The sequence below is a fragment of the Stigmatopora argus genome, chromosome 16, assembly GCF_051989625.1.
Source record: "Stigmatopora argus isolate UIUO_Sarg chromosome 16, RoL_Sarg_1.0, whole genome shotgun sequence".
Lineage (NCBI taxonomy): Eukaryota > Metazoa > Chordata > Actinopteri > Syngnathiformes > Syngnathidae > Stigmatopora > Stigmatopora argus.
The window spans coordinates 13,663,569-13,689,065 of record NC_135402.1 but is presented as its reverse complement, the minus strand read 5'-3'; the positions used below and the strand labels follow the sequence as shown (position 1 = coordinate 13,689,065).

Below are 25,497 nucleotides of genomic sequence, written 5' to 3'. Positions count from 1 at the left end.
TGTTGATAGATGGGGAATTAGAAGAAATAAAAAAAAATCAAATCCAATATCCTGTTTTTGGTGTTTTTTCAGAGGGCTGGAACGAATTAATTTTTTTCCATTCATTTCAATGGGAAACGTCCGCTCGAGTTACGAGAACCTCGTCATACGATCTCAGTCTCGGAACGGATTACGCTCGTATGTCGAGGTACCACTGTATAGCCATATTTTACTCACCAAAAATCCCTTTATACCTGTACACAAAATCCATAGTCCTTTCTTTCCTTCTTTTCTATCGCCATCGAAGCTAATGCTGAAAGTCGAGCCTGTCCTGTCGTATTTCTGGCATAAGTTTTTAATCGATTTACTGCTGAAAATGTTTGTTCCCGGTTGTGACAGCCTTGCTTGCTTCGGAGTTGTCCAACCTTTCTTAAGGATGTAAAGCTTTTCTTGAAAAGTCCGTCTTGAAATTGGCTTTGACAGTAAATCTGCAAACAAATCAATTTCTTCTCCTCCAGCCATTGCGGGTGGACAAAACCGCTATTAAATCAACACAACAATATATTTGTGCAGCTTGCTCCAGATACAGTTTGGTAACTCTGGCTAGTCCACTCTATCACTAGCTAATTATAGTTGGTGAAAGCGATGATGTATCCCTACGCCTGTGAGAAGGCCTTGGTGTCGCCAACTCGAAATCTGATTGGTTAAAGCAACAGCTTTATCGACGCTTGTTTTATGCAGCAGAGCTTGCAGAACTGATTGTGAAGACCTCAAGGCAGATTTCTGACCCTGGCAACAAATAATGGCTGAAATGTGATTGGTTAGATGCTTCAATATGAAAACACATCTGGACGCAGCGCAACCAGGGGAAAAGCAATGAAAGGAAGCTGACAGACAATGTGGAATTGTTTGATAAAAGTATTCATGGACAAAACATAATTAACATCAGTCTGTGATTCAGATATTTTTTCAGACCAGCAGAGAAGGCCTTGCAGGCCCTGACGGTCCACCACTGGTGGGCGTACAAGAAAGAAAAGCAAGAAATAAGTTGAGAACTGAGACCCCAGAACTGTGAGGCGGACGGACAAACCAGCCACTGGGCCGGTCCTATCATGGACAGTGATTTTAAAGTGCCATGTTTACAGCAGTTTGGGCACCCCTGTTCCTAGGTGAATAGGGTATTCCCATTAAAAAAGTACTGTATTTTCACTTTTAGGGCGCACTTAAAAGTCTAAAATTTCTCTAAAATCGTCGATGCGCCCAATCGGTCAGTGCGTTTTGTCTGTGCACTAAACTTAATTTTTGTATGGCCCTGACCGCTTGAGTGATTGGTTTTATTTCTTGCCGCACGCTACTTATTGCGATCAACCCAGCGGATGTTCACCCTAAAATTAGCCTCCTCGTGCATGAAGAGTATTACGGTAAATCCATTCAAAACATCCCAGGGGAGTGGCAAGGCATTTTACTTCCGTGTGCTTGCAGCGCTTTTAACCCCTAAAAACACTCTCAATACTTAAAGAAACAGCATATCAGAGCTATACAGAGGAAAAGCCTGGCGTGAATGACAACACAATGCGGGTGTGAACGCTTGGAAAATGGACTGAAGCCATGGATCGAACACAATATAACAGCTTTGCTAACTGATTGCTAATTGATTGCTAACGGATGGTCAACATTTTAGTTCGGGCAGGCAGCGTCACACGAGTCACGTGACGATTTGGAATGAATTGTGGATGCCGATATAACAGCGAGGAGAATCAAAGGCTTGGGAGTGATGCATGTCGCGAGTTACAATGGATTGTGGATAACTGGGCTCAAGTTCTCGGTCAGCACTGTTCAAGCTTTCGCCAAAGCTGGAATCAAGTTCCCGGAATACACGACTCTGACTGACAGTGGAGCCTAGCATGTTAAACACCGAACTCTTTATATCAGAGTATACCTTTGACCTCAATAAAGCATTATCAAACTTAGTTTTGCTCGTGCTGTCTTTAAAAAAACACGCTAGTGCCAAGCCTAACATACGCTAGCGGATAACATAACATACGCTAGTGTCTAGCATTACATAGGGACGCTAGAGACTAGCATAACATACGCTAGCCTAGTGTCATGCTAGCGCCCTATCGGACGAGGCTTCCAATGTATTGACAAAAAACTGAAAATATACCCGGTGTGAAAATATGGTATATGACTTTATTCAAAATAAACAAAAAAACAGGACAAAAAAAAACTTTTCACCCAAAAATGTTTATATACTATTCAAAGTTAGCTTGTTATAGTTTTTGATAAAGGGAGTCCTCATCTTTCAGGAAGAATATGTCTGTTGGATTATTACAGCCCAACCTCACTACACAAATATTTGACTGTTGTTGAACTGGTGATGAGGAACCCATGATGTCATCAGAACACCTCTCAGCCCATGTGGTCGTAGTTGCTAATCATTTTCTTGATGTGATTGAGTTTGGCCTTTAGGTATTTGCTTCGTCTCTTCCAGGCACAATAGTCCGAAGACTGACAAATACAAAACATTAAATGCTGAGTGATTGGTTACGCAAAGACAGCACTCTCTTGTGGTACCTTTTTAAAGTCCTTGGTCCTGTTGTACTCGTCCAGAGCATCCTGCAGGAAAACACATGAAATGTGATTTTGGGGGCAAAAAAGTGTTAGAGAAATTAGTCTGAAACCTAGATTCAAGCCTCCGTCGGTCTAATAAAGCATAATGATTTTGTGACTGTTTTTGTGGTACTAATCATAATAGACAAGTTTACCAATTTGTATTTTCCTAGGTCAAACTAGCTTTGGAGGCAATCTTTTTGTTTTATGAATTTGTGACCCTTTGTGAAATAGTTTTCCCACTTTCGTTTTAGTGTCGGCGACATAGCAGAGGGGTGGGCCGGTGGGGCGAGTGGTTAGCGCAGGCATGGGCAAACCGGTCCTCGAGGGCCGGTGTGGGTACAGGTTTTTGTTCCAACCGATATAGCACAGACAGTTTAACCAATGAGATTCCTGCAAAAAACAAGAAGCACCTGACTGCAATCCACTGATTGCACTTGTAGGACACCGGATTGGTGAAAAGGTGCCCTCTCAATGGGTTGAAATGAAAACCTGCACCCACTGCGGCCCTTTGTGGAATAGTTTGCCCACCCCGGGTTAGCGCATCGGCCTCACAGGTCTGGGCTCCTGGGTTCAAATCCAGGCCACGTCCACCTGTGTGGAATTTGCATGTTCTCCCCGGGCCTACGTGGGTTTTCTCCGGGTACTCCGGTTTCCTCCCACATTCCAAGGACATCATGGTGGGCTGATTGGACACTCTAAATTGCCCCTAGGTATGGGTGTGAGTGTGCATGGTTGTCCGTCTCCTTGTGCCCTGCAATCGGCTGGCCACCGATGCTGGGTGTCCCCCGCCTCTGGCCCGGAGTCAGCTGGGATAGGCTCCAGCACCCCCACGACCCCAATGAGGATAAGGCAGTTCAGAAAATGAGATGAGAGAGAGAGATTAGACCTGGCACCTGAGTGGTTAGTGTGTCGGCCTCACAGTTCTCGGGTCCTGAGTTCAAATCCAGGTCGGTCCACCTGTGTGGAGTTTCGTGACCGGACGTATGGTCGAAAGACGTTTGGTCGATGGACGTTTGGTCGACTATTATTTTTTTGTCAAGAATCAATAACCAGTGGGACACAATCGTCAAGTGGAATGAAATTTATTGGATATTCTAAACTTTTTTAACAAATAAAAACCTGAAAAGTGGGACGTGTAATATTATCCGCCCCCCTTGCATTAATACTTTGTAGCTTTTGCTGCAATTATAACTGAAAGTCGCTTGGTGTATGTCAGTTTTGCACTTTGAAAACTGAAATTCTTGCCCATTCTTCCTTGCAAAACAGCTCAATCTCAGTGAGGTTGGATGGAGAGCGTTTGTGAACAGCAGTCTTCAGCTCTGCCCACAGATTCTTGATTGGGTTCAGGTCTGGACTTTGACTTGGTCATTCTAACACCTGGATATGTTTATATGTGAGCCATTCCATTGTAGATTTGGCTTTATGTTTTGGATCATTGTCTTGTTGGAAGATAAATCTTTGTCCCACGCTCAGGACTTTTGGAGACTCCAACAGGTTTTCTTCCAGAAATGTCCTGTACTTGGCTCCATTCATCTTCCCATGAATTTTAAACATCTTCCTTGTACCTGCTGAAGAAAAGCAGGCACAAACCATGAGGCTGCCACCACCATGTTTGACAGTGGGGATGGTGTGTTCAGACTGATGAGCTATGTTGCTTTACGCCAAACATCTGGTTTTGCATTGTGGGCAAAAAGTTTGATTTTGGTTTAATCTGACCAGACCACCTTCTTCCACATGTTTGGTTTGTCTCCCAGTTGGCTGGTGGATATCTTTAAGAAATGGCTTAATCCACAGGCAGAAGAAGCTTCCAAGTTGCAGTGTCTGGAGTTTGTTGATTAGTCGGCTGGGGCTCATGGAGTTGAATACCAAGCTTAAGTCAATGAACACCATCCTGATATACAGTCAGTTCAATAAGTATTTGAACACCCTGCTATATTGCAAGTTCTCCCACTTAGAAATTATGGAGGGGTCTGAAATGTTAATTGTAGGTGCATGTCCACTGTAAAAGAGACAATCTAAAAAGAAAAAGCCGGAAATCACAATGAATAATGTTTTTAATTATTTATGTGTGATATAGCTCCATACATGTATTTCAACACCTGTCTATCAGCTAGAAGTCTGACCATCAAAGATCTGTCAGGGCGCATTATAAGTCCACCTCCACTCCATGTGTTCTCCTGAATGAGATGCACCTGTTTGAGGTAGTTAGCTGCATTAAGACCTGTCCACCCCATACAATCAGTCAGGCTCCAATTTGTACCATGGCCAAGACCAAAGACAAAATTTTACACCACCACGAGGCTGAAAAGGGCGACGGAGAAATTTCCAAGCAGCTTAGTGAATAAAAGGTCCACTGTTCGAGCAACCATTACAAAATAGAAGAAGCGTAACATGACGGTCAATCTCAATCAGTGTGGAGCTCCATGAAAGATATAACCTCGTGGGGTCTCAGTGATCCTAAGAAAGGTGAGCAATAAATCCAGAACTTCACAAGAGTACTTGGTCAATGAGCTGAAAAGAGCAAGGACCACCGACCTACCCACCTAAGGTCCATCTTAAGATTGCCAATGACCACTTGGATAATACAGAAGAGTTATGGGAGAAGGTTTTGTGGCTTTTTGGCCATAATTACACTAATAATATGAATGATGAGTACAAACTCAAGAACAACATCCCTACTGTGAAGCATGGGGTGGTAGTATCATGCTTTGGGGGTGTTTTTCAGCACATGGGACAGAACAACTGCACTGTATTTAGGTGGCCTGGCGGATCAGTGGTTAGCACGTTGGCCTAATAGTTCTTGGGTCCTGAGTTCGAATCCAGGTCAGTCCACCTGTGTGGAGTTTGCATGGGTTATTTTTTCCAGGTTTCCTCCCAGATTCAAATAACATGCATGGTGACTTTAAATTGCTCCTTGGTATGAGTTTGAGCATGAATGGTTGTCCATCTCCTCATTCCCTACGAATGGCTGGCCACCAATTTAGGGGGGGGACAACTCCCCCGCCCCGTGGCTGAAGTCAGCTGGGATATGGCGCAGCAACCCAAGGATAAAGGAGTTCAGAAAATGAATGAATGATTATCTAGGACAAAATATGATAATATCTCATCTCATTGTCTGAACCGCTTTATCCTCATTAGGGTTGCGGGGGGTGCTGGAGCCTATCCCAGCTGATGAGACAATGGACAACCATGCACACTTACACCCATACCTAGGGGCTATTTAGAGTGTTCAAACAGCCTACCATGCATGTTTTTGGAATGTGGGAGCAAACCGGAGTACCCGGAGGAAACCAACGCAGGCCCGGGGAGAACATGAAAACTCCACACAGGTGGACGTGACCTGGATTTGAACCCAGGACCTCAGAGCTGTGAGGCCGACGCGCTAACCACTCGTGGCAGCGGGCCGCCCACATATTATAATATAGTTTCTAAAATGTAAAAATTTCTGACCCCTCCATCATTTCGAAGTGGGAGAACTTGCAATATAGCAGGGTGGTCAAATACAAAAAGAACTGACTGTATGTCTTGGAGTTTTTGATGTGGCTGAGACCATTGTGAGGGGCAAGTGAGAAGGCATCATCTGTGGATCTGTTGGTCTTAGCGTCGCCATGCATTTCATGATCACCGGTGTCAGGACCACAAGACTATATCACCCGGTTCCTTCGTGTGGTTGAGCATAAAAATAGTGAGCTTCGGGCGGCCAGGAGAGAAAGGCCAATTGGCCGGAGGTTTTTGTGGTGCTTCACATTTTTAATTCCAGCGGTTGCTTCACAATTAATCTGTGGATTGCAGCTCAATAAATGATGGTAAATGCCTTAGAGGTCCACATTTTGGGCTAAAAAGCCAAACTTACTTTTCACCTGAGATCGTAAGGGCCCTTCAACTGTTTCAATTCCTTCATCCTCAGGTACTCTTTGCATATGCTTGCCATATGAGGCCAGACATTTTCGCGCATTAGGAGAAAACCAGGACCTACTGCACCAGCATAGGGTCTGACAATGGGTTCAAAGATTTCATCTCAATAGGTTATGGAAGTCAGAGCACCATTTCCTAGGCAGTAGAGGTCTGTGTGCCTCCGTGGATATGCCTCTCCAGACCATCACTGATCCATTACCAAACATGTCGTGGTGAACAATGTTGCAGGCAGCATAATGTTCTTCTTGTGTTCTCCAGACTTTTTCACGTCTATCACAGGTGCTCAGCGTGTACCTGCTCTCGTCCGTGATAAGCACGTATGGGGCGCTCGTGGCTGACATGCGAATTCTGGTGTTCTTGACCAAATGCCAGTCGAGCTCAACGGTGCTGGGCAGTTGGCACAGGGCCCACGAAAATAATGCACCGGTCTCTTGAAATCTCCCTGTTCTAAGGATTGACCTTTACATGTAAAATCAGTCCTGTTTTAAGGTTTTTCTAATTGCCACTGTACTGCACCTGTGTCAATTCCATGAACACCATTTGAAAGTGATTAACGATGCCCTCAGCTGCTTAACCAACCAGAAAATTATCAGACTGGTTTAATTGATATTATGCCATGCCCAATGAAAAAAAACTGTTCCTTTAATTTTTCTGAGCACTGCAGATATTTACATCAGTTAATTTATCAAATCATTTCATATGAGCGGGTTGGGCTGACAATTTTACAAAGCATAGACTATTTTTTTTAAAAATGGACTATGTCAATGGCAGCCATTGGGTTAAGGATCTACTCAACTGACCAAGAACTGCGGGCTTCCCTCCTTCAGCCGGTCCAGCTCTCGGTCAACATCGCTGAATTTCTTGTTGATTGCATCCAGTTCCATTTGGAGGTCTTTGTACTCCATATGGTCGCGTTCAAACTCCCGCTTGTACTCATTTCGCTCCTGCTCGTTGGCAATAGGTGGGAACTCGCTGTAGAAGTCAGCGTCATCGTTGTCTAGCTCATCTCCTGAAGAGGCGTAGTCTACGTCAGGGTCCCCACGCCTCCTGTTGACCCTACTGGCCGAGCTAGAAATGTACGAGTTGGCGCCGGAAGGAACGCTGTTAAGCAGAGTTAGGTCCTCCTCCGTTCGTCTGAGAAGCACACTCATTATTAGAAATGTAACGGGGAATGTGTTACGTCATCCATTTACTAGTTGTGTGTGAATGAGTCAGTTCGATGCAAAGACGATAGGGTTATTTCATCGTCTTAAGCAATCCGATTTTGAAAGTGATATGGTGGGTTGACTCACGGTGGTGTGTAGCGAGATTTATTGTAGTTGCTGGCTTCGTACATCCCTGGATTCTCTGGAAAGTCGGCCATTGGAAGTTCTTCAGGTGGCACCAACACGTTGTTCACCTGAAAACACATGGAAAGATAGATGACACGAATCGTCCAAATTTTATATTTATATATTCGATATTGAAACATTGACACTTCTCCTAGATTCTGACTTTGGAATCAAGTCTCAATTCCTGCTGCATTTTTTTTGCGCTCAACATGCTCTGGAATGACGGGTGTGCTCAAACCCATCAGATCAGATCACGTGACCTCCAGGAAAACAACAATACGAGCGTGCATTCGTATGCTTTGCACATATGTGGAATTGGGATTTTCCAGTTATTTTGGGGCAGGTACATTTTAATGACCTTGCATCTTATTTTGTAAGTATTATGTTCTTGCACGGCGCCCCAGTGGGGAGCGTGGTTAGTGCGTGGGCCTCAAAGCTCTGGGGTCCTGGGTTCAAATCCAGGTCACGTCCATCCGTGTGGAGTTTGCATGTTCTCCTGTGTGGGTTTCCTCCGGGTACTCCGGTTGTGCCTTGCAATCGGTTGGCCAACGATTCAGGTCCCCCGCCTCTGCCCCGCTGTCAGCTGGGATAGGCTCCAGCACCCCCCGCGACCCTAATGAGGATAAAGTGGTTAAGAAAATGAGATGAGATGTGTGAATGAATCTTATACAGTGCTTTGCAAAACTATTCAGCCCCCAGTGAACTTTTCAACCTTTCCCCACATTTCAGGCTTCAAAAAACAATTTCAAATTATTATTTTTTTGTCAAGAATCAATAACCAGTGGGACACAATCGTCAAGTGGAATGAAATTTATTGGATATTCTAAACTTTTTTAACAAATAAAAACCTGAAAAGTGGGACGTGTAATATTATCCGGCCCCCTTGCATTAATACTTTGTAGCTTTTGCTGCAATTATAACTGAAAGTCGCTTGGTGTATGTCAGTTTTGCACTTTGAAAACTGAAATTCTTGCCCATTCTTCCTTGCAAAACAGCTCAATCTCAGTGAGGTTGGATGGAGAGCGTTTGTGAACAGCAGTCTTCAGCTCTGCCCACAGATTCTTGATTGGGTTCAGGTCTGGACTTTGACTTGGTCATTCTAACACCTGGATATGTTTATATGTGAGCCATTCCATTGTAGATTTGGCTTTATGTTTTGGATCATTGTCTTGTTGGAAGATAAATCTTTGTCCCACGCTCAGGACTTTTGGAGACTCCAACAGGTTTTCTTCCAGAAAGGTCCTGTACTTGGCTCCATTCATCTTCCCATGAATTTTAAACATCTTCCTTGTACCTGCTGAAGAAAAGCAGGCACAAACCATGAGGCTGCCACCACCATGTTTGACAGTGGGGATGGTGTGTTCAGACTGATGAGCTGTGTTGCTTTACGCCAAACATATTGTTTTGCATTGTGGGCAAAAAGTTTGATTTTGGTTTAATCTGACCAGACCACCTTCTTCCACATGTTTGGTTTGTCTCCCAGTTGGCTGGTGGATATCTTTAAGAAATGGCTTTCTTATTGCCACTCTTCCATACAGGCCAGATCTATGCAGTGCTCAACCAATTGCGTTGTCTCCCACCTCAGCTGTAGATCTCTGCAGTTCTGTTTCTGAACAGTATATATATATATATATATATATATATATATATATATATATATATATATATATATATATATATATATATATTGGATTGGATAACTTTATTCATCCCGTATTCGGGAAATTTCGTTGTTCCAGTGGCAAGAGGGTGAGGATGCAGGAACAGGAAGGGCATTTTAGACATAAATAGATAGGTAATAAGTAGGTCAAGAAATAAATACATGAATAAATATATAATTAAATAAGCGTGTTGCTTAGCACATATATACATACATACATACACACACATAAATGTACATGCATGCATACGGTAGGTCTTAACACACAGCCATTTTTTTGTTAAAGAGCCTGACAGCTGATGGGAGGAAGGATCTGCGGAAGCGCTCCTTCCTGCAATGAGGGTGCCGCAGTCTATTGCTAAAGGAGCTTCGGAGGGACTCCACAGACTCATGCAGGGGGTGGGAGGTGCTGTCCATGATGGACATCATCCTGGTCAGCATCCTCCGCTCTCCCACTTCCTCCACAGAGTCCAGAGGACAGCCCAGAACAGAGCTGGCCCTCCTGACCAGCTTATTCAGCCTGTTCCTGTCCCTCTCCGTGCTCCCGCATCCCCAACAAAGCACTGCATAAAACACTGTAGAGGCCACCACAGTGTCGTAGAAAGTCCTCAGCAGTGTCCTGCACACTCCAAAGGACCGTAGACTCCTCAGTAGGTAGAGGCAGCTCTGGCCCCTTTTGTACAGGGCATCTGTGTTTGTGGACCAATATATATATATATATATCTATATATCTATATATCTATATATCTATATATCTATATATCTATATATCTATATATCTATATATCTATATATCTATATATCTATATCTCTATATCTCTATATCTCTATATCTCTATATCTCTATATCTCTATATCTCTATATCTCTATATCTCTATATCTCTATATCTCTATATCTCTATATCTCTATATCTCTATATCTCTATATCTCTATATCTCTATATCTCTATATCTCTATATCTCTATATCTCTATATCTCTATATCTCTATATCTCTATATCTCTATATCTCTATATCTCTATATCTCTATATCTCTATAGATATATATATATATATATATATATATATATATATACAGACGCTCCCCTACTTACGAACGCAATTGGTTCCGAGCGATTGTTCATAAGTTGAATTTGTTTGTAAGTTGATTCAGTGCTATTTTTGTATTATAATTTATGTTTAAGGCCGATATAAGTATATTGAAGGTTTATATAAGTGCATTTGTTTGTTTAAGGCTTGTATAAGTAACACGCATTGGTTTGTACTGAAAAAAAAAACATTTAATAAAATGGAGAGAATATGTACAGTACTGTAGAGAGAGAGATTTATGTATTAGAAACTGGCCAAAAGAAGCGACCTAATGACGATTGCACAGTTTTCCTTTTTTTCATCATAAATGATGCGGTAGCACTGTATGGCATCATTCAATTGATTTGCAAACTTTGTGCAGCGTTCAATATTTGGGTCCTGCTGCTCGATCTTTCTGTTTATAAATGGTACTGACGGTCGAACGATTCAATGCCCGTGAAACGCTCACCACTCTCACGCGCATCAAGCTTCGTTATTATTGCCACTCGTTTCAAATGAAATGGCTTGCCTCTTCCTTGCAACTCCCTCAATAGAAGCCTTTAGCTTTTTACCAACCATATTCAATATTGGATGCATGAGATATTTAATGATACAAATGAAAAAGGTTCTTTGCACAGTGGAGATACATTCACGCACTTCCGCATTGCAACGAAGAAGAAGGTAGATGCTGGGTGAGCTGAGCTCTCACAGCGCCATGCGTCGTATTAGCGGCGGAAAGAAGTACTACTCCGAAAAAGGCGCGAAATACAAAATTGGACTTGCGAACATTTTTGGACTTAAACGCAATTTGCAGACATGTTCGTATGTACCGTTGTTCGTAAGTTGAATGTTCGTAAGTAGGGGAGCGTCTGTATATATATATATATATATATATATATATATATATATATGTATGTGTGTATATGTATGTATATGTACAGACGCTCCCCTACTTACGAACATTCGAGTTACGAACAACAGTACATACGAACATGTCTGCGCAAAGGTTTTTTTTTCTTCTCCAAGATGGTGCTGTGTGACAGTAGCTCTGTATATTCTTATGTTTTTCATGTTTTACAGCCCTTCTATCTTTTTTTAAATTACATTTTAATATTTCTTAATACATTCCTCTTTACTTTACTTTGTACTTTATACTTTAATGTTTTTACAACTTTCTTTGTTCTGTGAGCCTGGCTTCTTTCGGCTACTTCTTGTAGTGCTTCTTTCGGCTACTTCTTGTAGTGCTTCTTTCGGCTACTTCTTGTAGTGCTTCTTTCGGCTACTTCTTGTAGTGCTTCTTTCCACCGCTAATACCGACGCCTGGCGCTGTGAGAGCTCACCCAGCATCCACCTTCCTCTGCCCAGTTCGTTGCAGTGCGTAAGTGCGTGAACGTATCTCCAGTGAGCAAAGAACATTTTTATCATTAAATATCTCGTGCATCCATTATTCAATATGGTTGGTGAAAAGCGAAAGGCTTCTAGTGAGGGTGGTAGTGCAAGGAAGAGGCAAGCCATTTCATTTGAAACGAAAGTGGTAATAATAAAGAAGCTTGAAGCCTTAAACATACAAATGCACTTATATAAACCTTCAATATACTTATATGGGCCTTAAACATAAATTATAATACAAAATATAGCACTGAATCAACTTACGAACAAATTCAACTTATGAACAATCGCTCGGAACCTAACTCGTTTGTAAGTAGGGGAGCGTCTGTATGTATATGTATATATACAGTGGTACCTCGAGATACGAGCTTAATCCGTTCCGGGACTGAGCTCGTATGACAAGATTCTCGTAACTCGAGGTAAAGTTTCCCATTGAAATGAATGGGAAACAAATTAATTCGTTCCAACTCTCTGAAAAAAACACCAAAAACAGGATATTGGATTGAAAAAAATGTTTTATTTCTTATAATTCGCCATATATTGACAAAGTAATAAATAACGAGTGGTTTAATAGAAATAAAGTGTTTAATCTAACTAAAATTGGGCGGATTTCGCCGAGGGGAGAGAGAGACGCACAAAAGGGGCGGGGGGCTTCGGTTTGTATTCCACACGCCGCACTCGTAAACAGAACAAACACTCCACCCTCACGTTCGCTATCGATGGGCTGTTTGCTGTCGTACTATTCCCTTCAAAATATTCCGAAAATGATGCACACAAATGTCCTCACAATCGGAGAACGCACGACCACTTGCCAACGAGCAGCAGTCTTATCAGCGATCGCACCGCTGCTCATGGGAGCTTCGGGGGCGCTGGCTAGCGGCTCCCTTTTAGCTTGTAGCATCTGTGTTTGCATCCCCTCGAACGGCGCCTATGATAGAGTTGCTACCGGGGATGCTGTTGCGAGCCAGTGCCCCCGATGTTCTTATGAGCAGCCAACGAGCAGAGTCTTTTATCAGCGATCGCCCCGTTGCTTATGGGAGCTTCGGGGGCGCTGGCTAGCGGCTCCTTTTAGCTTGTAGCATCTGTGTTCGCATCCCCTCGAACGGCGCCTATGATAGAGTTGCTACCGGGGATGCTTTTGCGAGCACGAGTATACTTCATTACCCAGAAAGCCCTCTTTTCCCCGCGCATGCGCGTTGTGCGTTTCCTGGTCTGAATAGCTCATCCGGTGCTCGTAAATATTGTTATACACGAAAGATATGCCAAAAAAAATGCCATGGCAACCTGGCTTGGTCGCATCACGAAATTTTGACCGCATCACGGGCGAATTATTCGATCGAAATTTCCCCCGTAAGACGAGCATTCCGTATGACGAATGGTCGTATGACGAGGTACCACTGTAATTGTATGGTTTATGATATAAATTCTGGCGGCCCGGCAGCCGAGTGGTTTGCGCATAAGCCTTACAGTTCTGGGGTCGTGGGTTTGATCTTTACAGTATGAAGTTTGCATGTTCTCCCTGGGCTTGCATGGGGTTTCTCCGGCTTCCTCGCACATCCAAAAAACATGCAGTGTAGGCTGGTTGAAAACTCTAAATTGGGCCTATGTATAAGTGTGAACATGAATGGTTGTCTGTCTTGTGCCTTGTGCCCTGCGATTGGCTGGCCACTAAGTTAGTGTATCCCCCGCCCGATGCCCATAGTTATCTGGAATAGACTCCAGCACCCCTTGTGACACTTGAGGATAAGCGGTTCGGAAACTGAATGAATGAATGAATGAATTTGTTGTACTCATTTTCACAGGGAACCATAGACTCCAATTCAAAGGGTTCCTGTGCGGAATACTTTGCTTTATTTTCATTTTTTTTTAAAGATTCATAAAATACAGATATTAAATATACATGTAAAAACACTTTCCACCTACTTAATTATTTCTAAATTTAACTGCATTTCTCACATCTTTCCCTTAAATCAATGGAACATCCCAAGACATAAATAGCTCAGGCACGTGTTTTTCAGTAGTCGACATCTCACAGTGTGAAGGAGTGCTTGCAGCAGCATCTGAGTGAAACTGTCGGCCTCAAAGTAGCGACACACCTTGAAACCAACGCTGCAAAGTCTCCCACACCTCCACTGTCTAACCATTCCCCAAGGCCTTGCCCCTACATGCTTTGTAGCCTGAAAAACCGGTCCAACTGCCTCAAAGATAGCATACTATACACTCGAATTTACTACTGAACACCTCGTAGCAACTTTACTATGGAAAGGAGATATTAACGGTACCTACAGTTAAAGGCAAATTCAATTCTAATTTTTTTTAACATTATTTGAGAATAAATTAAAGACCGTGATGCTTGAATTTACATCAAACTCTTTGGCCACAGCCACCCAATGGTGCCCCTGACTTTGGTGCGGGCAGTCTGGGTTAGATTCCCACACGCTGGCAGTGTGATTGTGAGAGTGAGTGGTCGTCTGTCTCTCTGTGTGCCCTACGACTGACTGGCGACCAGTTTTGGGTGTATTCTGCCTTTCACCCGATGACAGCTGGGTTCGGCTCCGGCAACCCCCGCAACCTGTTCGAGGATGGGCGGTATGGAAGATGAATGAATGTCTTTGGTCGCAATTGAGGACACTAAAATTCCAATCTATTTTGACAGGGAAGGGCTGTCGGCCATGAGCGTGCATTGATTTATCACAATACAGTGGTACCGCGAGATACGAGCTTAATTCGTTCCAGGACTGGGGTCGTATGTCGATATTCTCGTAACTCGAACGAATGTTTCCCATTGAAATGAACTAAAAACAAAATAATTTGTTCCAACCCTCTGCAAAAACACCAAAAACATGTTATTGGATTGGAAAAAAATGTTTTATTTCTTCAAATTCGCCATCTATTAACAAAGTAACACATAACTAGTGGTTTAATATTACTAAAATGTCTTTAATAGAACTAAAATTAGACGGATTTCACGGAGGGTAGAGAGAGGGACATAGAGGGGGGCGGGGTTGAGCGGGTGAGACTGTTTGCACCGGTGAATCGTAATATAACATAAACAAATTTAAATGAACTTGGATTACGATGCAGACACACTCAAAAATAAGTTAACCTTACACTAAACTTAATTCTAATTTGTTTTACATTTTTATACCCTTCTTCTCCCGGCCGGGTTGGCTCTGTTTGCCCCGCCTCCACCCTGACTTTCACTATCGATGGGCCGTTTGCTTTTGTATTCCCTTCAAAATATTCCGAAAATGATGCACACCAATGTCCTCACAATAGGATAACGCACGACCACTTGCCAACGAGAAGTAATATATACTCCTCGTACTAGCGATCGCTACGCCATTCGCGCTGAGTGACGGGGAAAAAACACTGAAAAAAATGCAACGATCCGCCCAGTGCTCGTAGATATCTGTTAAACACGAAAGAGATGTGGCAAAAAAGACACAAAATCATAAACAGCCTCTCATGTCTTGGCCACCCGGCTTTCTCGTATCTAAAGATAATTATAATTATTTGCTAGAAATTTTACTCGTATCTCGAATTGCTCGTATGTCGAGGTACCACTGTATCATATAATATAGTCGGCAGATTGATCTATCAATAGATTAATCTGACATTAACGGCTAATGATGATATTTCAGTGCCACTGACCGTGCTTGACGTCCAATCTATTTTGACTGAGGGGGCAAATAATAGAACATTAATTCGCCCCCCCCCCCCCCCCAAGTCAAAATAATTGGACATCGACTGTTGTCAGTAATTTTTTTTAATATATCTGTACAATAATTCTTGACTAATTACTTTAACACATACTCTGAATACATATACCTGGGCTGGCAGTGACTAAGGTAACAAATACACCAATCCCTCGATTTTCGCAGATAATGTAGACCGGACATGGCGGCGATAATCGAAAAACCACGAAGTAGGATCACACCTACCTATTACAACTACCATACTACATGTTTTCACACCTATGCAAAAATACAAGGCGGCCTGGCGTCTGAGTGCTTAGCGCCTCGGCCTCACAGTGGGAGTCCAGGGTTCAAATCCAGGTCGGTCCACCTGTGTGGAGTTTGCATGTTCTCCCCCTGCCTGCGTGGGATTTCTCCGGGAACTCAGGTTTTCTCCCACATTCCAAAGACATGCATGGTAGGCTGATTGGACACTCTAAATTGCCCCTAGCTATGGGTGTGAGCGTGAATGGTTGTCCATCTCCTTGTGCCCTGCATCAGCTGGCCCGAAGTCAGCTGGGATAGTCACCAGTACCCCCCATGACACTAATGAGGATAAAGCGGTTCAGAAAATGAGATGAGACACAAGTACAGTTATCAAGAAGTGTACTTATTAAATATTAGTTTTAAGCATATGAAAGGACTGTAATGTATTAATATCTAAATACATACGCTCCCCCACTTACGAAGATTCGAGTTACGAACAACGGTACATACGAACATGTCTGCAAATTGCGTTTATGTCGAACAATGTTCGTAAGTTCGATTTTGTATTGCGCGCCTTTTTCCGAGTAGTACTTCTTTCCGCCGCTAATACCGACGCCTGGCGCTGTGAGAGCTCAGCTCACCCAGTATCTACCTTCTTCTGCCCACTTCGTTGCAATGCGGAAGTGCGTGAACGTATCTCCAGTGCGCAAAGAACCTTTTTCATTTTTATCATTAAATATCTCGTGCATCCATTATTCAATATGGTTGGTGAAAAGCGAAAGGCTTCTATTGAGGGAGGTGCAAGGAAGAGGCAAGCCATTTCATTTGAAATGAGTGGCAATAATAATGAAGCTTGATGCGCGTTGCACGGGAATACAACTTGAATCGTTAAACCGTCAGTACCATTTATAAACATAAAGATTGAGCAGCAGGACCCAAATATTGAACGTTGCACAAAGTTTGCAAATCAATTGAATGATGCCATACAGTGCTACCGCATCATTTATGATGAAAAAAAGAAAACTGCAATTGTCATTAGATAGCTTTTTTCTTTAAATCTCTCTCTCTCTAATGTATGTATACAGTACTGTATGTATTCTCTCCATTTTATTAAATGTTTTTTTTCAGTACAAACCAATGCGTGTTACTTATACAAGCCTTAAACTTACAAATGCATTTATATAAACCTTCAATATACTTATATATGCCTTAAATATAAATTATAATACAAAATATAGCACTGAGCAACTTACAAACAAATTCAACTTATGAACAATCGCTCGGAACCGAACTCGTTCGTAAGTTGGGGAGCGTCTGTATAATATATATATATATAAATATTGTAAATACTTTAAATACTGTACTCAGTGAAAATAGTTCCTCTCTGCTTGACATAAATTAAAAAAAAAACAGGTTGATGGAAGATGTAGTCCAAGTCCTCCTGCAGTCCAGAACTTGAAGGGCAGCGTCATTTCAGCGAGTATACGAACCAGCCCTTTGTGAAGGCTTTCATGATCCAGCCTTTCCTGTTAGCTCATCCAGTAGACTGGCAGCAAGGCTTTATTTATTTATTTTTTAAAGCATGAGGACGTTCGAACTTGTAGATTAAGGCTGGCTTTACCATGAAGCCAGCCAGCAGCGTCCCCACGCATGATGAGCGTCAGGCAATCCGTGTGAACCCTGGCACTTTCAGTTCATCTTTGAATAAGAATGTCCGGGAAGACATCCTCTTCCAAAAAGGCCAGTCTCATCCATGTTAAAAACGTCAGCCCCAGAAGATAACAATTTTCTTCAGTTATCCTTTTTCTCGACGCACCATGTCACTGCCTGTTCCGGCCAGGGCCGGATCGCCACTCGAGGCGGCGTGCCCGAGCCACCCTCAGCACGCTGTGGCTCTGCTTTTCAGCCCAAGTCCCCACTCTGCGACGGCGAGGTGGCGGTCGCTCTGGAAATGATTCTTCCGCAGGACGCTTAGGAAGCATTTTAAACGATGAAACAAAATCCAAACAAAGCTGGAAAAGGCTTGGTGTAGTCTTGTAGTCTGTGCGATGGTAATTCACTCGCAACAAAACAGGAAAAGGGCAAGATGGCATCCTACTCTGCCTTTTATAATTTTCATTGCGTCATTGCTCTGCGGTGAAATTCTTTTTCTTTGGCACGTCATTCTTCTTCTGGAGTGAAATTCTTCTTTTGTGCTCAATACCACCCAATTCAGTGTCAAAGAAGAAGCGGTGCCCTGACTTGTGCCATTTTTCATCTCCTGTCTTTCGGTTGCTATTTCAGTGTGAAATTTTATGAACTTTAAAAAATATATATTTATTATAAAATCCACGATGTACTGAAATCGCGAATGTTGAAGGAGCGAAATGGTGCAGGATCACAGTATACAGGAACACTGGGGGAATGCAAATGTACGTACATGAAAATAATATTAAAATAAATATGGAAAATGCAGCAAAATGTAGGATTTTCCCTGGATTTAAATAAAATCCAAAATGATTTTTAAAAAAATGAGAAAATATACAGAAAATATAATTACGAGGGCGGCCCGGTGGTTCGAGTGGTTAGCGCGTTGACCTCACAGCTCTGGGGTCCTGGGGTTCAAATCCAGGTCATGTCCCTCTGTTTGGAGTTTGCATGTTCTCCCCAGGCCTGCGTGGGTTTCCTTCGAGTACTCTGGTTTCCTCCCACATTCCAAAGACATGCATGGTAGCCTGATTGGACACTCTAAATTGCCCCTAGGAATGGGTGTGAGTGTGCATGGTTGTCCGTCTCCTTGTGCCCTGCGGTCAGCTGGCCACCGATTCAGGGTGTCCCCCACCTTTGGCCCGGAGTCAGCTGGGATAGGCTCCAGCACCCCCCGTGACCCTAATGAGGATAAAGCGGTTCAGAAAATGAGATGAGATTATGTAAAATAAATAAATAAAGAGGCGCCCCAGCGGCGAGTGGTTGGCGGTTTGGCCTTACTATTCTGGGTTCAGGGGTTCGATTCCAGAAGGATCCTCAGTGTGGAGTTTGCAGATTCTCCCGGGCTTGCGTAGATGTTCTTTTGGGTTCTCCGGTTTCCCCCCACATTACAAAAACATACAGGGTAGGCTAGTTGAACACTGAATGGTTGTCTGTCCCCTTGTGCCCTGCAATTGGGTCGCCACCGATTCAGGATTTCCACCGCTTGGTGCCTCTAGTTTGCTGGGATAGGGTTCAGCTGCCCCATCCCCCCCTCACCACCACCACCCTTGTGAGAATAATGAATAAATGAAAGAATCAAGAATCTATGTTTTTAAATGTAAAAAAAATATCAGACACCTGATGGTGTAGTGGTGAACCCGCCTGAGTTCGGTGCGGGCAGGTGTCGGCTTGATTCCCGTTGGTGGCGGTATGATTATGAGTGCGAATGGTCGTCTGTCTCTCCGTATGCCCTATGTCTAAATGGCGACCAGTCTGTGGGTGTAGTACGCGGTACGGAAGATGAATGAATGAATTTAATTGTCTAAACCGCTTATTCTCACAAAGGTCACGAGGGGTGCTGGAGCATATTCCAGCTGACTTTGGGTGCGAGGTGGGGGACACCCTGAATTGGTGGCCAGTCAATCGCAGGGCTCGAGGAGACGGACAACCATTCACTGTCACACTCATACATAGGGGCAATTTAGAGTGTTCAAGCAGCCTACCATGGATATTTTTGGAATGTGCGAGGAAACCTGAGTACCCGGCGAAAACCCACACAAGCCCAGAGAGAACATCCAAACTCCACTCAGGAGGACCGACCTGGGATCGAACTTAGGATCCCAGGAATGTTAGGCCAACACGCTAGCCACTGAGCTGCCGGGCCGTCCGTTGAATGAATGAAGGCAAAAAATAAAAATATAAAACATTTTTAAAAAAAGTGTATTATATATAATTTGACTTGCAATCAAAAGAGATTGGACATCAAGCCCTGTCAATGGCAGGCAATGAGTTTAATGAGTGACCTCATATAAACTGTTAAAACTTTTTTGAGCCTTCAACTACTATGGCAAGTGTTAGTTTTATATTATCTAAGCACAGTCTGAGATTCTGACTGTAGCAGCCTGCGGTCAGAGTGCATTGACAATCACACCATTAGCAATAGCATTCTTGAGTGTACATTTGTGATGAGGTGAAGTATTTTCTTTTTTGGGAGGGATTGCAGTTTGGGACAATCGTTCGTTCACTAACACTAGATCTGAAGTGAGTTGTTGCTCACCCACCCAGGCTTCCACATGTTGCGGAGGGTCCCCGTTCTCCATCACCTTGACGAGCTTCCACAAGATGTTGCTCTTGCCGTAGTTGATGATCTTCTTGCGCGTCTTGACCGCAAACACCACCATGATGATGAGAGCAGCCGCCACCAGAAAGCCAAACACTACTGCAATTGCCTGAATTAGCAGGCAAATGATTATTTTCAAATTAAGTCAATCAATTAATACATAAAAATAAATCTCCTGCCAAGACGTTCAATTCATTTAGCAGCCGTTGAGCTAGTATGACAAAGAAAGGAGGGGAAAAAAGACGAGAATAAAGTAATAATATGAGATGAAAATCATAGTAATATTACATAACTTTACATAATCCTTGAGTTTGATTTATTTAATAAGGCACAGCACAAATTAATGTACATATTTATATTCATGTAAATCCTATGAGATTAAAGATGTAATATTAAAAAAACTTGTCTAACATGAGATCAGTCATTATATAATGTAAGTTTACAGTATGTAATATATATATATGGATGCAGTACTGCTAATTTAACTACATTAGGTACCAGTGGCAGGCCGTGCATTTCACACTTGGCCCTTCAGTAGTGCTACGTCGTAATCAAGCCTCAATAACTATTTTATAGCTATAAAACTGGGCAGCCCGCATGGTTAGCGTGTCGGACTCACAGCTCTGGGATCCTGGGTTAAAATACAGGTTGGTTCACCTGTGTGGAATTTGCATGCTCTCCGGCGTGGGTTTCCTCCGGGTACTCCGGTTTCCTCCCACATTCCAAAAACATGCATGATAGGCTGATTGAAGACTCTAAATTGCCCCTAGGTATGGGTGTGAGTGTGCATGTTTATCCGTCTCCTTGTGCCCTGCAATCAGCTGGCCATCGATTCAGGGTGTCCCCCACCTCTGGCCCCGAGTCAGCTGGGATAGGCTCCAGCACCCCACACGAACCTAATGAGGATAAAGTGGTTCAGAAAATGAATGAATGAATGCTATATAGAAAAAGCATCAATACCCATTTCCGGAGTTTATCCGCAGTGAATGCGATTCACGCAAAATTGATATGCGCTGAAGTCGCACAAGACGAATCATTCGTCAGCGCTTGTAACTCGATTCAGAAATGGGAGCAGGCAGGTGTGAGTCCATCTGCACGATCAGTAGGGCGAAGACTTTTGGAGGAAGGCCTGGTGTCGAGGATGGGAGCAAAGAAGCCACTTCTCTCCAGCAAAAACACCAGGGACAGACTGATATTTTGCAGAAGTTACAAGGACTGGACTGCTGAGTACTGACGTAAAGTCCATATCCATCCTCCTTTCACACATCTGGAAGCAGGGCAACCAGGGGGAAAAGCAATGAAAGGAAGCTAACAGACAATTTGGAATTATTTAATAAGTATTGATGGAGAAAATACAATATATGATTCAGATATTTCTTAGGCCAGCAGAGAAGGCCTTGAAGGCCCTGACGGCCTGTCACTGGTATAAAGTGCATGGCACTATTTTGTCACTGCCATGATCAGGAAGAAAACGCAAGCTTCACCTGCTGCTGAGAGAAAATTTGTCAGGAGGGTGAAGGTTCAACCGAGAATCACCAAAAAGCAGATCTGCCAAGAATTAGAAGCTGCTGGAACACAGGTGTCAGTGTCCACAGTCAAGCGTATTTTGCATTTCCATGGACTGAGAGGCTGCCGTGCAAGAAGGAAGCCTTTGCTCCAAAAGCGGCACCTTAAGGCTCGACTGAAGTTTGCTGCTGATCACATGGACAAAGATAAGACCTTCTTGAGGAAAGTTCTGTGGTCAGACGAAACAAAAATCGAGCTGTTTGGCCACAATGCCCAGCAATATGTTTAGAGAAGAAAAGGTGAGGCCTTTAACCCCAAGTACACCATGCCTACCGTCAAGCACGGTGGTGGTAGTATTATGCTGTGGGGCTGTTATTCTTCCAATGGAACTGGTGCTTTACAGAGAGTAAATGGGATAATGAAGAAGGAGGATTACCTTCAAATTCTTCAAGATAACCTAAAGTCATCAGCCCAAAGATTGGGTCTTGGGCGCAGTTGGTTGTGCCAACCGGACAATGACCCCAAACACACATCAAAAGTGGTAATGGAATGGCTAAATCAGGCTAGAATTAAGGTTTTCGAATGGCCTTCCCAATGTCCTGACTTAAACCCCATTGATAACTTGTGGACAATGCTGAAGAAACAAGTCCATGTCAGAAAGCCATCAAATTTAACTAAACTGCACCAATTCTGTCAAGAGGAGTGGTCAAAGATTCAACCAGAAGCTTGTCAGAAGCTCGTGGATAGCTACCAAAAGTGCCTGATTGAAGTGAAAATGGCCAAGGGACATGTTACCAAATATTAGCGCTGCTGTATGTATATTTTTGACCCAGCAGATTTGATCACTTTTTCTGTTCACCCATAATAAAGTCATAAAAGAACCAAACTTCATGAATGTTTTTGTGATAAAGAAGTATCGGTTTCAATAACTCTATCAGAGAAAAATCTGAGTTGTAGAAATAACTGGAAATCAGGAGAGCCATGACATTATGTTCTTCACAAGTGTATATAAACTTTTGACCACAACTGTACATTACATGAATGTAAATACAGAGACGCCTCGCTACTTCGCGCTTCGGTTATCACTGCTTCACTACATCGCGGATCCTTTTCTGGGGATTTTTTTAATTTTTATTCACTCATTCATTCATCTTCCAAACCACCCATCCTCGAAACAGGGGTTGCTGGAGCCTAACCCAGCTGTCTTTGAGCGAAAGGCAGACTACACCCTAGACTGGTCGCAGTCAGTCGTAGGGCACACAGAGAGACAAATGACCATCCGCACTCCCAATCATACCGCCGCCTGCGGGAATCGAGCCTGCGTCTGCCCGCAACGAAGTCAGGCGAGTGAACCTTTACACCACAAGGTGGCTTTTAAATTTTTTTATATAAAAATGTGAAAATACACGCTGAAACTTGCAAACGGAAGCAACTCCCCTGTCTTGCTACTAGTACTCAGCACTGAAGAAAAAAATATATATACATTTTTTTTATTTTAAAGTTCATAAAAATGTGAAAATCCACGATGAAATTCGTAATCAGAAGCCACTTTTGCTACTAGGACAAAGCACTGAAAAATAAAAAAAATATATATATTTATATATATATATATATATATATATATATATATATATATATATATATATATTTCTTTTTTTTTTTTAATAGAGGTGACCCTACTTCGCGGATTTTGACTTTTCGTGGGGTGTTCCGACCCCGCATTAATCGCGATAATCAAGGTATTACTGTATGTTCATTAATATGTGCTGTCCCTTATTAAGTAAATCAAACTCAAACTCAATTTCCTTTACCTGTTTGAATGTTTGTTTTTTCCATTTAATAATTTCATATTTGGAGAAACATACATTTAAAAACATTAGCACAAAAAGATAAGATGTATTTTTTTCTTTTTTTATGATAAAAAAAAAACTATGAAAACGTATTCACTGTTTTTGTTTTCTTGTTTTATTAACTTTTTTACTGACAATGGCAATCATAGGCATCCAATCATCCTACTTTGAACTGAAATGAGGTTGTCACTAATAGATGTCCAATCCATTTCAAGTGGGGGAGTTAGCAGCGAATGAACCTCCCACTTCAAATGGATTGGAGGTCTATTATTGGCAGTGGATGAGTTTATTGAGGCAGCACTAATGAGATGACGCCAGCGTATCGCTTACCTCTTGTGGCTCCACCACGCAGTAGTGATAGAGGTACTGATTGACAAAGACCCCCGGCACTTGTGGGCGCTGGTACTGAGCACATAGGCTAGCGATCTGGCTTCCGTAGACGGTGCCCTGTGACTGCGCAGTGGGATTTATGGCCATTAGGTAGACAATGGCGGCGATGAGAACAAGCAGCGCCAAGATGGTGGAGACCACCGTGACAGCCAGGTAGAACCTCCTGCTTTCCGAGATGCTCCGATGAGACACAATAATGATGAAGATGGCTAGCGCAGTGAAGAACGTGATGGCCGCCACAGCGATAATAAAGCCTTTGGCTGAGCGTGGGTCATTGTAGTTCCCACCCAGCCCACCGTATCCATAGGCATTTTCAGGTCCATAAGCTGCTCCGCCGAAGCTTCCCGGATAGCCACCGCCCACACCACCGCCACTGAGCCCAAAACCTGACATTGCCCCCTGTACATCCCAGGCCAGGGTGGAGGCCACGCAGGCAAAGATAGCCACGCACATCACAATGACGATTATAGACATGATCTTCAACACACCCGGGGGGGATGTCCAGCGGTAGAAGTGCTGGAACTCGTCGTCAGGGTAGTACGAGTATGCCGGCTGAGGGGGCGCGGCGCTACCCAGGGAGGCAGACACACAGAAAAACAACGGTTTAACGCCAAGAAAAAAAATATATAGTGGTGAGGAAATAGCGCTTTGGACTTACTAGCCATCTGACTCGTAAGGAGGCGGACTCTCATTTGGCCTGCCCGACATGGATTTCTTGTCTTTTTTGATGTCTTTCTGCTCGGAAATATAATATAGGCAGAGTATGTGTTGTAGTATTTAGTAGAATTTATCATAGGTTTATAACTAGCTGCGTCAATGGCAATCCATGAGAAAATTACATATGCATAGACATTGATGAAAAATCTTTTGAAGATCAGTTGAGAAATGATAACTCTGACTTATTTTTAATGTCAATGTATTGATTTTAAAGACGCACTATCACATATTTTTACAAACCAATTAAATTATAGGTAAGAAAAAAAGTGTTAAATTTTTACAATTTTTTGTACATTTGTAAAATTACACATCAGCCATCACATTGCCATCAGCTTTCTTAGGTGCCCGCACTGTGTTTGTGCTGTAGCAGAAAAGTAGTATGTAGAAAAGTTCTTATTGGTTTTATCATATACAAAACTGAAAGTGGTTCAGATTAGTAGTAACTGCATATATACATAATATATTCCTTAACATTTTTAACATTTTTAAAACTGTAGTCAAAACTACGCGTTATTAGTACAGATTTCTACACGTATTAAAATTGTTTCATATAGTAGTTCGCTCTTATAATTGGGTGAAATCTTCAAATCAAAAACAAGAAAACAATTGAAGAAAGCAAAGACGAAACGAAAGGTGTTACGGTTAGCATTTTTGCAAGGGAAACAAAAACTAAAAACTTGGTGTTCAAACATGAACGAGATAAATGAGAACGTGGAGCTTACCTTGAGGCAAATCGGCCCAGAGTGGACTGAAAAATAAATAAAATGAAAACCCTAAGAGACACACCTTGATGAGACATGCAGCCAGGCCACGCCCACTGATAGATGTCATCTTGCGTCAGCGAAA

At 42.8% G+C, this 25,497-nt stretch overlaps 1 protein-coding gene across 3 annotated transcripts; it reads right to left on the bottom strand.

Moving 5' to 3' along the window:
* Nucleotides 1–2,204: 2,204 nt before the first annotated feature.
* oclna (occludin a) lies at nt 2,205–25,497 on the bottom strand. Of its 3 annotated transcripts, none has more exons than XM_077622422.1 (8): nt 25,438–25,497; nt 24,593–24,669; nt 23,875–24,502; nt 20,130–20,297; nt 7,800–7,906; nt 7,308–7,641; nt 2,554–2,595; nt 2,205–2,487 (listed from the first exon to the last, which is right to left on the bottom strand). In XM_077622422.1, exons 1-8 carry the CDS (start codon nt 25,480–25,482, stop codon nt 2,389–2,391), a joined length of 1,500 nt encoding a protein of 499 aa, XP_077478548.1. In that variant the 5' UTR covers nt 25,483–25,497; the 3' UTR covers nt 2,205–2,388. The 3 variants fall into 3 exon arrangements, with proteins under 3 accessions (XP_077478548.1, XP_077478549.1, XP_077478550.1); XM_077622423.1 differs by having other exon boundaries at nt 7,308–7,575; XM_077622424.1 differs by having other exon boundaries at nt 25,374–25,470.